Below are 15446 nucleotides of genomic sequence, written 5' to 3'. Positions count from 1 at the left end.
CAGTCATCGATATGTGGTAATGCCTCAACCAATTTATCAACAATCTCATCTCTGTCTTTGTTGATTCCAAACCTCTCTAACTCAATCTTCAGATGACAAAATTTTTCAATCATTTGTCGAACAGTTTCGCCCTTCATGCAACCGCACAAATCAAATTCCTTTTTCAACAACGAGATTTTGTTTTTCTTTATATCTTTTCCTCCTTTGGCTTTTACTTTCAATGCTTCCCACATTGATTTAGATGTTTCACAATGCTGAAGCAGGGAAAGAATATCCTCTCTAACAGATTGTTGAATCAAAGTAATCATTCTCAGTTCACTAGAATGTTCTTTTTTATCATCAGCCATAAATTGTTTAAGTGTAAGTAATTCATGTTTATCATTTTTTGGTTTTTCGTATCCCATTGTTAACATGATCCAGCTTTCATAAGCATATGCCCCACCCAGTTTTCAAATCTTGTACTCCACCAGTGATAATCTTTGATATTCATTAGTTTCGGTGGCTTTTGATGATTTCCGCCTTATCATGGTTCAAGCTTTCAGAAATCATATTTGTAGCATCTTTGGTGTTATTGGAGTTTCTTCAGTTGTGAACACACTGTAAAATGTGTTGTAAAACTCTTTAGCCATGTTTCTGATCTTTGAACAACCTGCAAAGAAACAAACACTTTATCAAATCTAAAAAACAAACAATATGCAACTCTCTGTTCGTACGAAGCTGCAAATAAAAAAATATTCAGATATCAACAGTGCGTTTCGTATGAAGCTGCAAGCCTGGGTTCGTATGAAGTCAGACTTTACAAAATCACAATTGTTGAATTGGGTTCGTGGGTTCGTACGAAGCTACAGATGTGTGGCTTCATACAAAGCTACACTGCGAAGAACTCAATCACGTTTTTCATGGTTTTTCACTGATTTGAGTATGATTTTGTTAGAATTTCAATCTGAAACTTTGTAGGATTGTTCAAAAACGTTTTTCACACGTTATATAAAAAATCTAGCCGATTTTAACTGTGAAATCTCCTTATATCTGAGTTTAAAGTTCAAAGAAAATAAGAATAAGATGAGTAGAAGAAGATGAGTGTAGAAAGTGATGATTTTAGCTCTGATGATGATGAAACAGCTACAATCTTTGTGTCTTCAATCCGTGCAATCAAACACCCATTCTGATACCACTTGTAAATTCAGGATCGTGATCATTCCTTCTCTGTTGAATGCGTACGGACACGTATAATGTGCGGAATCCAAATACATGTGTGGATCAGACACTCCGATGTAATTATAATATGTTTTCTATTACTAATTTGACAGTACAATAATGCGAAAACAAATGAGCAGAGCTTCGCCTCAAAGTTGCTCCAAAAGTTACAAATGATCAAGACCTCTATCCTATATATAGACACATGGCTTCGTACGAAGCCTTAGATGTGGTGCCTTCGTACGAAGCTACCTCAGCTTCAATACATGCTTTCATCTCTTCAGTACCAGTCTTGTCTCATTCGTTTCAGCTACGATACTAGATTGACATAAGCGATAGACATATGCACTCACACGAAATTACGCAACGAATGATATTTTTGCATTCTTATCATTAAAATACAAGATTTTAATGATTAAAAAATTATTTGGATGTGCATACGTGTTCTGTATTAAGAAATACGCGAATCGGCAGACTTTCGCAGTTTGACGCAAAGAGTCCCTATGATCAATTAAGCATGTTTTTGCCATACCGAACCCTTTAAAACTTATTTCTAAGTTATGTAAAGGGTATTTAGGGTATGTTTAGCTTATGTCATTGTTCTGGAGTGTACATTGCGTTAAACTAATCGCGTTTGCGTAATAGTTTACATATAACTTCTAGAAAAACATCTCGAGAGTTCGAAATCGTACAAGGGTTGAAATGTGTAATTGCCATATGTAATTATACAATTCCGGAAATGAAACACAAGATTTCATTTAATTCAAAATTGTTCGGAATTGTATACTGGTTGTAAAGGCACAAATGTCAAAGTCTCCGCTAATTTAGGAAATTTCATCCGAAATTTAATTTTAGAGGAAACTTGTGAAAACAGATGTGATTGTTTCGCTTTCAAATAAATCCTCTGTGAGGACCATGATCGCCTTCAATAAACACTCCGACCGGATCGATCATCTACGTGCAATGTGCGAAATCCATGCAAGAGATCGATATAAAAACCATACAGATACTGTTAATATCACTTCTCATTAATGATTGAAGAGTTACAGAACATGAGAGAATTTTGGCAGAGCTTCGCTATGTCTCACCAAAAGTTACATCACAAATGAACCCAACACCCCTATTTATAGACATCATGGCTTCATACGAAGCCCCTTGTGGTTTTGTACGAACAGGGGTATTAAGCCAAATCAACTAACTTGTTCTATCTAGGTCCCTTCGTATGAAGGCACTATTATAATACAAAACCAAGACAAGTTAATTCAAACACATACAATTACATTAAACATAGACTCGATACTATACGTAAGCTACATACATATTGCATTCACAGACTCCCCCTTGGATGTAGTTGTAGTCGTCTGTATAGTCTTCGATCAGCTCTTCCTGTTGCATCTTCTCTCCAAATAATTTCTCTTCCCCTATTCAGCTCGTTCTTCTAACATTTTCTTTCGCTTATGTCTTCCTTCATTAATCCACCACTCACGCCATTCCTTGATTCCATCCATTGTCTTGGACCATCTGGGAATTTTTCGTTCTTCAGATTTAATCGGAGTTTGATCAGTATCAAACTGCCCCATTCCCAGTCTCCACTGTGCCAGCAACCTTTGTCGGTTCACTTTATTCTATACGGGCCGTATAGCCTTATACGGCCCGTATCAACCATGTTAGAATAAGATGATACTGTGGTCGTATATATATTATACGACTACTTTATATGGGTCGTATATATCTATACGGCTCGTATACAATGAATTTTCTTTATTTTATTGTTTTATTACTATTTAACGCGACGTATTATTCCTCGATTCACGTGCGAGTAGACGTAAGATTCTCTGATTCGATGTTATATTCCTCGATTCTCGTGCGAGTTATGTGATTAGACGTTAGATTCCTCGATATTCGTGCGAGTTATTTGATTCGACGTTAGATTCCTCGATTCGCGTGTTAATCATTTGAAACGATGTAATATTCCGTAAAATTCTCTATATAAACGACACTAATTTCATTCATTTTCATTCACCTTCTATTTGTTTCTTCTATTTTTCTCTGTATTCAAATTATTTACGCTATAATGTCGGGTTGGGGTAACTTTTTTAATGTGTTTGATAACGAGGCGAATCAGGGGAGTTATGATAACAATGAAGATAACAAAGCGGGCATGTTTGATCTGAATGCTCCGTTCGATCCCATTTTTGCGTCTGATGCAGGTCAGGATACTTGGGGTTTGGATGCAATTCAGCCTAATTATGCTGGTTATTATGTAAAGCGTAGATAGGCGTAACGATTACGATTGTATAATTCAATTTGAAAAAAAAATTGAAACAGAAAATTGTAACTGATTATTCAAGTGTATACGGTCGTATAAATTGTATACGATCGTATAATGTTTGAATATTCAAACACTATACGATCGTATACAGTTTATACGACCGTATAATCTTGAATAATCAAAGGTTTTACGATCATATACATTATATACGCTCGTATAACGTTTGAATATTCAAACATTATACGATCGTATATTTATATACGGTCGTATACTTGTTGAATGTTCAAACATTGTACGAGCGTATATGATATGTACAATACGTTCATATACAAGAACAGTATTCGTATAATACGTTAACGATAATCGTATAGTGATTGCTAAGTTGTAATTGTTATTTGTTACAGACGATATGGCTGAGTCATCAGCAGCTGGTGCGGCCCATAGAGGTCAAGGTCACGGTCAGGGTCAGGGTCAGGGTCGGGGCGGTGGACGTGGACGCGGACGGGGACGTAGACAGGAGGAGGAGGAGGTTGTGCCCGATTTTACTGAGACGGGGCAGTTTCTTAGAGATATCCCCCGAGGTACGGTTGCCTATAGGGTTTTGGGCAAATTACGGGAGATGGTGTTGGATGCGCCTCGGACCATAGATTTTCAGTTTTTGACCGATATTGGAGCGACTGATCGGGTCCGGGAGCTCATGCCAGCTAACTCCCCGTGGGACCGCTTATTTGATGCCGTCGCAGAGCGGGCCCACAGGGAGATTACTTTAGAGTTTTTATCTACCTTTTCATTTACGGACACCCGGGGTGGGGGTTTTCAGCATTTTTTGACGACAGAGGCCGTAGCTTTTACTATTTGCGGCAAGACTCAGAGGATGACACTTCCTCAGTTCGCTGTTGCCTTTGGTCTGTACTCACAGGAGGACTCAAGGTCCCGCACATTTTTTGATGCGCCAGTCAGCACGTCCACTGACGTGTTGCGGCCGTATTGGCGCACTATTGGGTTCGGGGAGTTCGCGAAACCGAGTCAGCGAACCCCGAAGGCACGGGCGACTGATCTTTAAGACCCGTTACACCTATACCTACATCGGTGTATCGCCGTGACGATCGCCGGTCATCATGATAGCAGGGAATGGGTCACCCAAAGTGACCTATTCTTCTTGCATGACTTACTTACCGGCGGGAGGGCCAACTTCGCGTACAAGTTGGCCACATATCTCGCCGAGTACGCTTTTAAGCGACCCTCTTCCCACATCAGCTGTGGGGCCTTCGTCACCCGTCTGGCGAAGGGTTTCTTTCGCCTCCTGTCCCCGCAGGTGGCAAGTGATATGACCCTGACACGCCAGCTTGACAGGGTTGGGAGGGACACAACCCTATCGATGGGTTTGGCTCGCGAGGTCGAGGGAGGGCAGCTGGTTTGGGCTTATGGTGTGGGTGAGGGACCCCGTGGAGAGGGTGGTGATGAGGAGGGAGGCGAGGGAGAGGGAGGCGAGGGAGAGGGAGGCGACGGAGAAGGGGTCGCTCATACTGTCGATCGATCACAGGTAGCTGCGGAGGAGTTACGGGGTGATCGCCCGTACGTTCGACGCAGCGTGAGACAGCGTGTGATGCCACCACCGGGGGTGGAGGAGAGACTCGTTCAGGTCGAGTCGGATGTAGCTGCAGTCAGAGGGGATTTAGCTGCAGTCAGAGGGGATTTAGCTGCAGTGAGAGAGGATGTACAGTGGATGGTCGAGGCGATTGTGGCTATGCATTCTGCCGCGCCCCTACCTCCACGAGCTGGCGCTGCACCACCACCACCACCACCGCCGTAGCTGCTTATTGTATTATTATTATTTTTTTTGTTATTTTACGTTTGAAACTTTGTAAAAGTTTATCTTTTTTTTTTGTTTTAGATGTAAAACATTATAAATATTAATCTTATGTTTAGATGTTAACTTGTTTGTTTAATAATTGTTGTCGTAGTTTATCATAATCATATCACATATTTATCGTTTTACATAGTGGAAACTTACTAAACATTATAAATACGTTTAACTAGAAACTCGTAACATAATCCGATATATACAATACTATTTTAAAATTTACAAAACTTATTAAACGGTTTCCCGATTGCAACAAAAAATCAACTATTCTATACATATTTATCGTTTTACAAAGTGGAAACCTATAAAACATAATAAATACGTTTAACTACAAACTCGTAACATAATGCGATATATAGAACACTATTTTAAAATTTTCAAAATTTATTAAACGGTTTCCCGATTGCAACAAAAAATTAACTTTTCTATACATATTTATCGTTTTACAAAGAGGAAACTTATTAAACATAATAAATACGTTTAACTACAAACTCGTAACATAATCCGATATATACAACATTATTTTAAAATTTACAAAACTTATTAAACGGTTTCCCGATTTCAACAAAAAATTAACCTTTCTATACGGGCTATACGGGCCATATAACATTATACGGCCCCTATACAGATTTCAAAACTAAAAACCCTTGTCCAACCTTCGAAACAATATGCAAGTATGTATACGACCCGTATATAATATACGTCCCGTATACATATAAAAACAAAAAAAAAATATTACACTCATTAAATTCTGTGCATAAACATTCTATACGGCCCGTATACGTATATACGGTCCGTATACAAATAGGGATGTGAAAATAAGATTATAGGGGTGTGGAAATAGAAGACCCCTTTTCTAAAATCCACTCGTAATAGGTCTTACCGCTAGTAAAAAAAATAATATATGATTTGACAGTGTGAAAGTGTGTGGGTGTTTGGGATTCCTTTTCAAAAGTCCATTTAGCCTCAAAAGTCCTTTTGAGAAGGAGAAGGAATCCCAAACATACACTGAGAAGTCCTTTTGAAGAGAAAAAGAATCCCAAACACCATGAAGTAAGTTCTTCTAGCTTCAATTATGCCTTCAATAAGGCATGTTTGGCTAAGCTTTTCAAAACAACTTATTGGCTTATTGACTTATCAAAGAGCCAATAAGTTGTTTTTGTGTTTGGCTAAGCCAAAAGTCCTTTTAGAAATGACTTTTTGCAAAGAAGAAAAAGGAGGTTTCAAGAAGTCACAATATTCTGACTTTTTGGCCAACTTTTAACTTTTCAAAGTACAAATTCCCAATATACCCCTTCTTTACCCCCTTATATCTAAAAGAATGCCCATTTTAATCATTTTACATCAATAAGTTAATCCAAACATTTTTTTAAAAACTCCTTTTCAAAAAGTCCTTTTCTCAAAAGTCATTTTTCAAAAGTCCTTTTTAACTATAATAAACTTAGCCAAAATAGAGAAGTAAGAACTTAGGGCATGTTTGGCTTAACTTGTTTTCAACTTTTTCAAAAGTCCTTTTGGAAAAAATAAGTTAGAAAAACCTGACTTCTAGCTTTTGCAAAGGACTTTTGCCTTCAGAAGGAAAGCCAAACACCTTCTTTTTTCTCTTAAAAGTCCTTTTTTCCTCAAAAAGAGAACCCCAAACACCCTCTTGTTGTTTTGAAAAGGATTTTGAAGAAGGAGAAGTGGAAAAGGAATCCCAAACACGCACGCCCTGTTTCCATCCATCATTTCTTTCCCGCCAAAACCATTTCCCCTCATTCTTCATCGTCTACTGTGATGGGCGGCGGTGGACCGGAGAAGACTCTATTGGACTTCTTGACGGAGTATTACTCTGATCAGCTCCAGTCGATCATTCTCTCTTCTGATAATCGTCTTCATTACCCCATTTATGTCGAGTATGTATCCCAAAACAAACAATATTAGGGTTGGTTTAATCACAAAGGTTAACTGATTATTGTTTTTCTTTTTTATCAGTTTCGCTGAAGTGATGGAGCACGATTCTCCACTTGCGCATGAGATCCTGTTTGAACCAACGGAGTATTTGCCTGTATTCGATAATGCAGCCAAATTGGCTCAGGTTTCTTTCATCTTTATTTGGAATCTACTACTGTAATAGACTATTTTCAGTTTCATGTTATTAGGGTTTCTATACATGTTTGTAAATGGGGTTGGGTCAGTTTTTGGAACATGTTTAGCTAAATGAGTTAACATGTTGGGTTTGAGGTTTGACCCGTTTGACTTATTTATTTATTTATCTATATATGCTTTTAGCGTGAGGTTTCATTGGGAACACTAAAAAAGTGGGGAACTGTGGGGAACCGACTCAAACGAACTCCGATTGGACTCATTCCAGCGGCGTTGAAACCGGCTCGTCGAACCCTAAGTAGGATCTCTTAACCCTAATCCCTAAATCATAACCCCTAAACCCTAAATATTAGGGTTTGGTTTTTAGGATTTTGCTTTAGGGTTTAACTTTAGGTTTAGCCTTTAGGGTTTTGCTTTTAGGGTTTATAGTTTAGATTTTACGGTTTAGCTTAGGTTTTAGCTTTATTTTTTAGCTTTTGGGTTTAGAGTTTAGGAGTTAGGATTTAGGGTTTAGGGTTAAGATATCCTAGTTAGGGTTCGACGAGCCGGTTCCAACGCCGCTGGAATGAGTCCAATCGGAGTTCGTTTGAGTCGGTTCCCCGCTGTTCCCCACCTTTTTAGTGTTCCCCAATGAACCTTTCCCTATGTTTTTAAATGTATTTATTTATGTCATAACTTAAACTATTTGGGTACTTTTTGTGCGAAATTAAGAAGTTTTAAAATTAATTGGCATATTTTATACATAATACTAAAATTTTATTTCAAAGTGTTAATATGTACTATATTTTAATAATTTTATTTTTCGGGTTAAACGGGTTGTGTTCGCGTCAACCTGTGAATACTCGTGCAATGTTTGGTTTCATGTTTGTAACATGATTTTCCGGTTCGTGTTCATCTCAACCCGTGAATACTTGTGTCACACAAGTATTCAGGTTCGCGTCAAGTTTGACCAACTAGCCCACGAACGCGACCCGTTTAACAGCCCATAATTGTATATTTCGTGACATCTGTATTGTAGTGTCTCATGGTTCATGATATCTCTATTATAGTTCGTTCATTGTAAATTCTAATGCTGCTATCCTTTTGGAATTTAGGAAACCGTGTATGAAAAAGTGAAGGAAATTTGGAAACATGAAAGTTGTAACGAAGGCGTAGATCGTCCGCCTCCAAGTATTAAGGAGTTTGTGCATGTTCGGATTGAAATTCGTGGTCCCATGCTTGATAATCCTGGTACAATTGTCTTTTCAATAAATTTTGTTGTTCTTGATTAGTTCTCCATTGTTGCACATATTAAGGATACAAGTTGGAGGCTCATTTATTTTAGTTGAATGTGAGTTGCATATAAGAACAAAGTTTCTTTTTCAAAGTAGAATTTGTTTTTAGACCTTGAGAATTTATCGTTAATTAATTGGATTATGTAGAGTTTTGTCCAAGCATTGGACGCGTACGTGTGAAGCACCGGGGCATACTTCTCACTCTAAAGGGAACAGTAATTAGATCTGGAGCGGTTAAGATGATAGAAGGGGAGAGGGAGTATGAATGTCGGAAATGTAAATACAGGTTGTACTTTTTGCACTGTTTTTTTTCTTGTTTATTTTGTTATAAAACGTCACTATTTTTATGAAAATTATTAACGGGATATGTTAATGCGTAGGTTTAAGGTTCATCCTGAACTGGAAAGCAGGAACTCCATACCCAAGCCAATGTTTTGTCCTTCTAAGGTTAGTATTAATTCACTTTATATTTTTATCGATGATTGTACATAAATTTGCCACCTAGTGTCGTAAAACAAACTAAAATACATAACCAAAAAAGACGGAAGTTACAGTGAAGAAAAGGAACGTGTTTTAATCATGTTACAAGTTCTAATGAACTTGGTTTAAAAGGCGCGCCTCATGTGAATTTGGGTCAAAATTGGTCAAATTTAGTGTACGTAAAACAATTGTGAACGGTTTACTTGTTAAAAAAAGTTGATATGTAAAACATAGGAGTGAGACACGGCTTATGGTTCTAAATAAAGCTTAGTTGGTTGTACATATAGCGATGTTTCGTGTACGTGATGCCTTGGTTTAAAAAGTTGTGAGAGGCACTCCAAGGTGTTTAGGTTTCAAAAGCCAAGAAGTGAGGCGCGCGCAGCACGTATATGAGGTGCACATTTATGTACACAACCAAAGGTTGCGCCTCTCTTTTCTGTTTTACTTATCAAGCAAACCTTTCAGAACTTCTAATCCCTTTGGTTGTTTTTAGATATAAATATCCTACAAGCCCTAGTTTTGTATCAAATTACATGAAGCGCGCTTTTTTGCTCCTACCGTGATGCGTGCACATTTGCTTTTGTGACCCGAACGCCCCAGAGCTTATCCTGCTTTTTTAAAACCGAGTTAATGTAGGAAATTAGGAAAAGACATAAGAAAGTGAGGAACATGCTTAAATTTTATTTTGTTGAGTTATGCTTTTTTTTAACCTTTTTCCGTTAGTGTTATTATCGTTAAATTACATATTATCTACTTAACAGAAACAAAAATATTGTGAAAGCACCAGTTTCCAGCTTTTAGAGGGAAACAAAGTGTGTCATGATTACCAGGAGATAAAGATCCAAGAAAGCACTCAAGTTTTAGGTGTCGGGGCAATCCCTCGTTCAATTCCCGTTATTCTGCAGGATGATCTTGTTGATGTTGTTAAAGCTGGAGGTACAATATCATAGCATTTATGTTGTTTTCTATTTTATTTTCTTATTTATTAATTTTTACATAATGGTTGCCAATTATGTTCTTTAACTACCATTTTTTAAACATTATTTGCAGATGATGTAATTGTCACAGGAGTTTTGACAGCTAAATGGTCCCCAGATTTGAAGGATGTTCGCTGTGACCTTGAACCTGTATTAGTGGCTAATTACGTGAGGTATTCAGTAGTTTCTTTTTTACTCTCAAATAATTATCTTAGTAATAATTTAATGGCAGATAACATGATGTCTATAGCTATCATTTGCTTTAACTTAGATTGTGTTATTTTAGGCGAATAAACGAGATAAAGCTGGATATTGAAATCCCTGATGAAGTTATTCTGCAATTCAAAAACTTTTGGTCTGAATTTAAAGAAGCGCCATTAAGCGGTAATATCACAATGTTTGTTGGTAATAGTATCTCTCATTACTTTCCTGATTGTTAAGGTTGCACCATATTTACTCGACAGGAAGAAATGCCATTCTTCGGGCTATTTGTCCACAAGTTTACGGTCTCTTTACCGTGAAGCTAGCAGGTAGCTTTCATTTCAAGTTCCTCTCAACATTTAAATTTGATTTTGCATTTCTATCTCTTAACCGACCACCGAGTAAAAAGGTTATTTTTATTTATCTAAGATTAGTTGATCGTCTAGTTTGTTATGAGCACAATTAATGTTCCATTGTAGTTGCCTTGACACTTATTGGAGGAGTACAGCATGTCGATGCTTCTGGGACAAAAGTTCGAGGCGAGTCTCATCTTCTCCTGGTTGGAGATCCAGGTACAACGTTATGCAAACGTTTACCGAAAATCAATGCATCCTCATCTAGATTTGAACATTTTTAGAGAATGTTAACTCTGGATGAAATTTGGCATCCTGATGCTTGGGTATCATATATTCTGACTCAGCATTTATCGTCTTTCCATTTTTTTTAAGTTTTTAGATACAGGAAAGTCTCAATTCTTGAAATTTGACTTTCCCTTTATTTAAGTATTTATTTAGGTACAGGAAAGTCTCAATTCTTGAAATTTGCTGCTAAGTTGAGCAAAAGATCCGTTATCACTACTGGGTTAGGAAGCACTAGTGCTGGGTTGACAGTTACTGCCGTAAAAGATGGAGGTGAGACTTCAATACAACATATAAATTGCTTAAAATCGATCAAACATTAAGTTGAACTAGTTCTTTTGAGCTGATTTGAGTGAATTTACTCTTTATAATAAATAAATAAATAATATAATCTATGCAGTTAATGCGGTAAAAAAACGGATATCGGTCAAGGACTGATATTTGAGATATCGATTATCGCGGTGGGATAGTGGTAATTCCTAGTATCCTGCTGAATTTATATATACAACAATTTAACACTAACAATTCAGTATACTCTGCTACCATTAAAAATTAGCCTTTTAGAACTTGCAAAACACTAACAATTGTAGCAAGTAGGAACTGATTAAGACTTAAAACACTAACAATTAACAATTAAGACTTAAAACACTAATATTAGCAGCAATAAGAAGAAAAACTAATATTTTTTTGAACGGCAAATTGGATCACTGACGGACCACTGGAGTATCATCGTGCCACGAGCGGAACCACCCGATCATATCCATCTCCACTAGGCAATAATGCCTATACACCAATTTAGGAGGAAACCCAATAAATATAGGAAAAACCCCCTTGTGGGAATCGAACCCAAGACCTAATGGTCCCTAAGCCTTATGACCTTATCCCACCCTCAAGATGCCACTAGGCTATAATGCCATGGGCAAGACGAAAAACTAATGGTAGAACTAAAGAGAAAGGTATTGATATCGGGAAAATCGGTAGTATATCGGTCAATATCGCCGATATTGGTATTGATATTCTGACCGATATTTTGCACTGTTATCTCACCAGGGGATTATATTGGCGATATTAACTGCATAGAATACAATATGCAGGTGAATGGATGTTAGAAGCTGGGGCCCTTGTCTTAGCGGATGGTGGACTTTGTTGCATTGATGAGTTTGATAGGTAACTTGTTTCTTTAAATAAGTAAAAAAACTTGGTTATCCACTTGTTTACACAACCGTTACAAAGCATATATTAGGTTATTTATGTCAAAGTAAAAAAAAAAAAAAAAAAAAAATTAACAGCATGAGGGAACACGATAGAGCTACTATACATGAGGCAATGGAGCAGCAGACTATAAGCGTTGCTAAGGTAGCCTTTATATTAACTTTTTATTCCATCTTCATTACTTTTATTGAAATAAGTAGACTAAAATCATTGTATATTAACAACTCTTAAACTATGATAGAATCGTAACAGCCTATTACATTTTCAGGCGGGTCTTGTAACTACTCTCAGCACACGAACTATAGTCTTCGGGGCAACAAATCCCAAAGGGCAATATGATCCTGATCAATGTATCATTTCCAACCTTAGAATTACTATGTTTAATTGTTTATGATAACTAATACGTATTTTTTAACAAAGTTCAGCTTTGTCTGTCAACACGACATTATCTGGTCCTTTAATTAGTAGATTCGACATAGTTCTGGTTCTTTTGGACACAAAAAATCCCGACTGGGATAAAGTTGTTTCCGACCATATTCTTGATCAGGTACCAACTAGCCTACTGTATGCTCCCTGTGCTCGATTCGTCATTTCCACGTGGCTAAATCTTGATAGTCGTATGCTCAGGTAGAAACGGAAAATGACAAATTTCATGAAGATATTAGTAAGAAGTGGCCTCTTTCCTTGCTCAGAAGGTACCGTTCAATACGATTTCAAGTAGATAATTGCGAGAACTGCATAAGCACATGTACATATTGCTGCTGAACCTGTGACCACATAAGGCGGTTATGTCCCACCATATTTGCAATGCACTACGTACAACAAGAGCTTACTGTAGACGCCTGTATACATATATATGTATGTAGTGTAGGTTAATGGTGTAATTATGTTTGCAGGTACATCCACTTTGTAAAGGGATATTTCAGGCCAACTCTAACCAAAGAGGCAGAAAATGTTATTTCTAGATATTATCAACTACAAAGAAGATCTGCAACAGAAAATGCAGCAAGAACCACTGTTAGAATGCTTGAAAGTTTGATTCGACTTGCTCAAGGTACAACTTTTCTCTTCGTCAGGCGGTTTTGACCCCTTTACTTGATCGATTTGGGCTGCGCTTTATCTGAAACGTGTAAAATTAATATATAAAGGAAAAAGATTCAAACGGATCAATCTTAAACGGATTGTAACTTGCCCGAGGTTTATTTTAGTTCATACCATAGTTATTAAAGGCGCGAGGCGCACTCAGGGCGATTTGTTGGGCCCGGGGCTTTATTTGCCTAGGCGCACTTGGGCGCTCGCTTTTATAACTATGACTTGAAGCATAGTTACTAAAGGCGCGAGGCGCACTCAAGGTGATTTGTTGGGCCCGGGGCTCTATTTGCGCCTGGGCGCTCGCTTTAATAATTATGGTTCATACAATCTGCTAAACTGTTTTATCCCAAGATTTAGATATTATTGTGATCATATTGTATTTCATAGTTGTTAATAGCGACCATAGCGGTCGCTATAGCGCGCTTTATGGCGATGCGACTATGTGTCGCTAAGTTGGTCATGGCGATGAATAGCGATTTTAGCGACAGTTATTATTATTATTATTATTTTTTTTAATGTTATAAAGGGTTATAGCTATAAAATAGCTAGATTTATAGGTTTTTGTTAAATATACATGTAAAATAGCATATATACAAGGGTATTTTGATGTAATATACATATAAAAATTTTCAAAATTCTTTTTCTAGTGTAATCGCTATTTATAAAATTGCCGTCGCTATTTGTCGCTATTCGCTACGTAGCCTAGCCATGCCTTGTCGCTATTTGTCGCTATTCGCTATCGACAACTATGTTGTATTTGTCATAGCATTCATTGTGTATTACAAAGATACATAAAACAGGCAAAAAGTTTCAGTGGGTTGGGTCGGTTTTGATCTGTAAGTAGTCTGCTTCATTGGTCTGTGGTCTCATCTCTAACATATTAGCATTGCAGCACATGCAAGATTGATGTTCAGAAATGAAGTGACTCGATTAGATGCTATTACCGCAATATTATGCATTGAGTCATCTATGACAACGTCCGCCATTGTCGATAGCTTTGGGAATGCTTTGCACTCCAATTTTACCGATGACCCTGATCAAGAATGTATCCTTTTTATTTTACGGTGATTTTGCATTACCAAAAGATTAAAAATAATTTACTTGAATTATCAAGTGGTGAAATTAGATGAAAATAGTAGTGAAATGTTGGTGAATCCCTTGACCAAAGGTGCAGATGCCACACAAGAAGAGCAGATCCTTGCAAAGCTCAACTCTCCTGACTATATAATTAGCATATGATTGTGGTCAACATGGCATATGTAAAACTGAAGTTAAATGTGAATAATATTGTTCGACGATTATTTTAATTGATTCTATATTTCTGTTGTTTCGGTATATATATAATACAAAATGAAAGTATAATGTTGGGGAAACTAGCATTGCATGATCTATTCTTTCCATCATAAACTAACTTTGTTAGGCTACACGGTATGGTGATGGTCCTCCCTTGGAGGATGGTTCGCCACGTAGGATGGGCATGAGGATGGGGTAAAGAGGATGGAGGTATGGAAATGGGAGGATGAACCTAAAATGTATATGTATATATTGTATGTATAGGTGTGTGAGAGGGAGAGGGTAGATTTTTGTCTTCTTGTGGATTATCCCCAACGTTCCGTACTCGACGCCAAGGACGAAGGGGGGGGGGCACGGTGTTTTGGTCGGCACAGTTCCGGAACTATCCGGGGACGGTCCCCATACCTAGAAGCCTTATGCTTACACATAGATGTTTAACTATGGTTCCTCACCATTTTCTTTTCATTGGGTGTTACTGTAGCTACAACACTACACGAGTCATGTTTTGTTTTGTTTTTCTTCTTTGATAGGTTGAAAGTATTGCACAAGACCAATTGCATGATTAATTTTACAAATCAACCATTAACATCGATATGTTTGGATTACTTTAATCAATAAAATACAACTAAGCATAACAATATATTCTAATGTATGTGCTTAGATAACTTAGTGTTAATCTTCTAAAGTAGTAAAAAGGGAAGTAGCCCATAGGGTAGGGATCCTGTACATTAATCTAGAAGTGTGAGAAGTATGAGAAGTGTATTATAATATTATATATAACATTATATAACACCATATAAACACCGTATAACATGTAACACCATATAACACCATATAATACTATACCATGTAACACTATAT

The 15446-nt window shown here is 37.3% G+C and overlaps 1 protein-coding gene across 1 annotated transcript; it reads left to right on the top strand.

Annotated features, from left to right (window-relative positions):
- Positions 1–7009: 7009 nt before the first annotated feature.
- Positions 7010–14621, top strand: LOC110929023 (probable DNA helicase MCM9). Its single transcript, XM_022172114.2, has 19 exons — positions 7010–7228; positions 7308–7410; positions 8513–8648; positions 8840–8978; positions 9073–9139; positions 9934–10108; positions 10223–10322; positions 10436–10533; positions 10614–10679; positions 10830–10922; positions 11145–11261; positions 12083–12155; positions 12278–12344; positions 12469–12550; positions 12626–12747; positions 12828–12895; positions 13097–13254; positions 14185–14337; positions 14467–14621. The coding sequence occupies exons 1-19, from the start codon at positions 7110–7112 to the stop codon at positions 14529–14531; spliced, it is 2001 nt and encodes a 666-aa protein (XP_022027806.1). The 5' UTR covers positions 7010–7109; the 3' UTR covers positions 14532–14621.
- The last annotated feature ends 825 nt before the right edge of the window (positions 14622–15446 follow it).

This window comes from Helianthus annuus, chromosome 3, assembly GCF_002127325.2.
Source record: "Helianthus annuus cultivar XRQ/B chromosome 3, HanXRQr2.0-SUNRISE, whole genome shotgun sequence".
Lineage (NCBI taxonomy): Eukaryota > Viridiplantae > Streptophyta > Magnoliopsida > Asterales > Asteraceae > Helianthus > Helianthus annuus.
Note: the sequence above shows the minus strand (reverse complement) of the source record. Positions and strands in the feature narration are given on the sequence as shown.

What these genes read in the sequence shown, in the direction of transcription:
- LOC110929023 (XM_022172114.2), top strand. Translation starts at nt 7,110, where the DNA reads ATGGGCGGCGGTGGACCGGAGAAGACTCTATTGGACTTCTTGACGGAG. An exon ending in TCCCATGCTTGATAATCCTG is followed by an intron (nt 8,649 to 8,839) that starts GTACAATTGTCT and finishes TGGATTATGTAG; the next exon opens with AGTTTTGTCCAAGCATTGGA. An exon ending in TTTGATTCGACTTGCTCAAG is followed by an intron (nt 13,255 to 14,184) that starts GTACAACTTTTC and finishes TTAGCATTGCAG; the next exon opens with CACATGCAAGATTGATGTTC.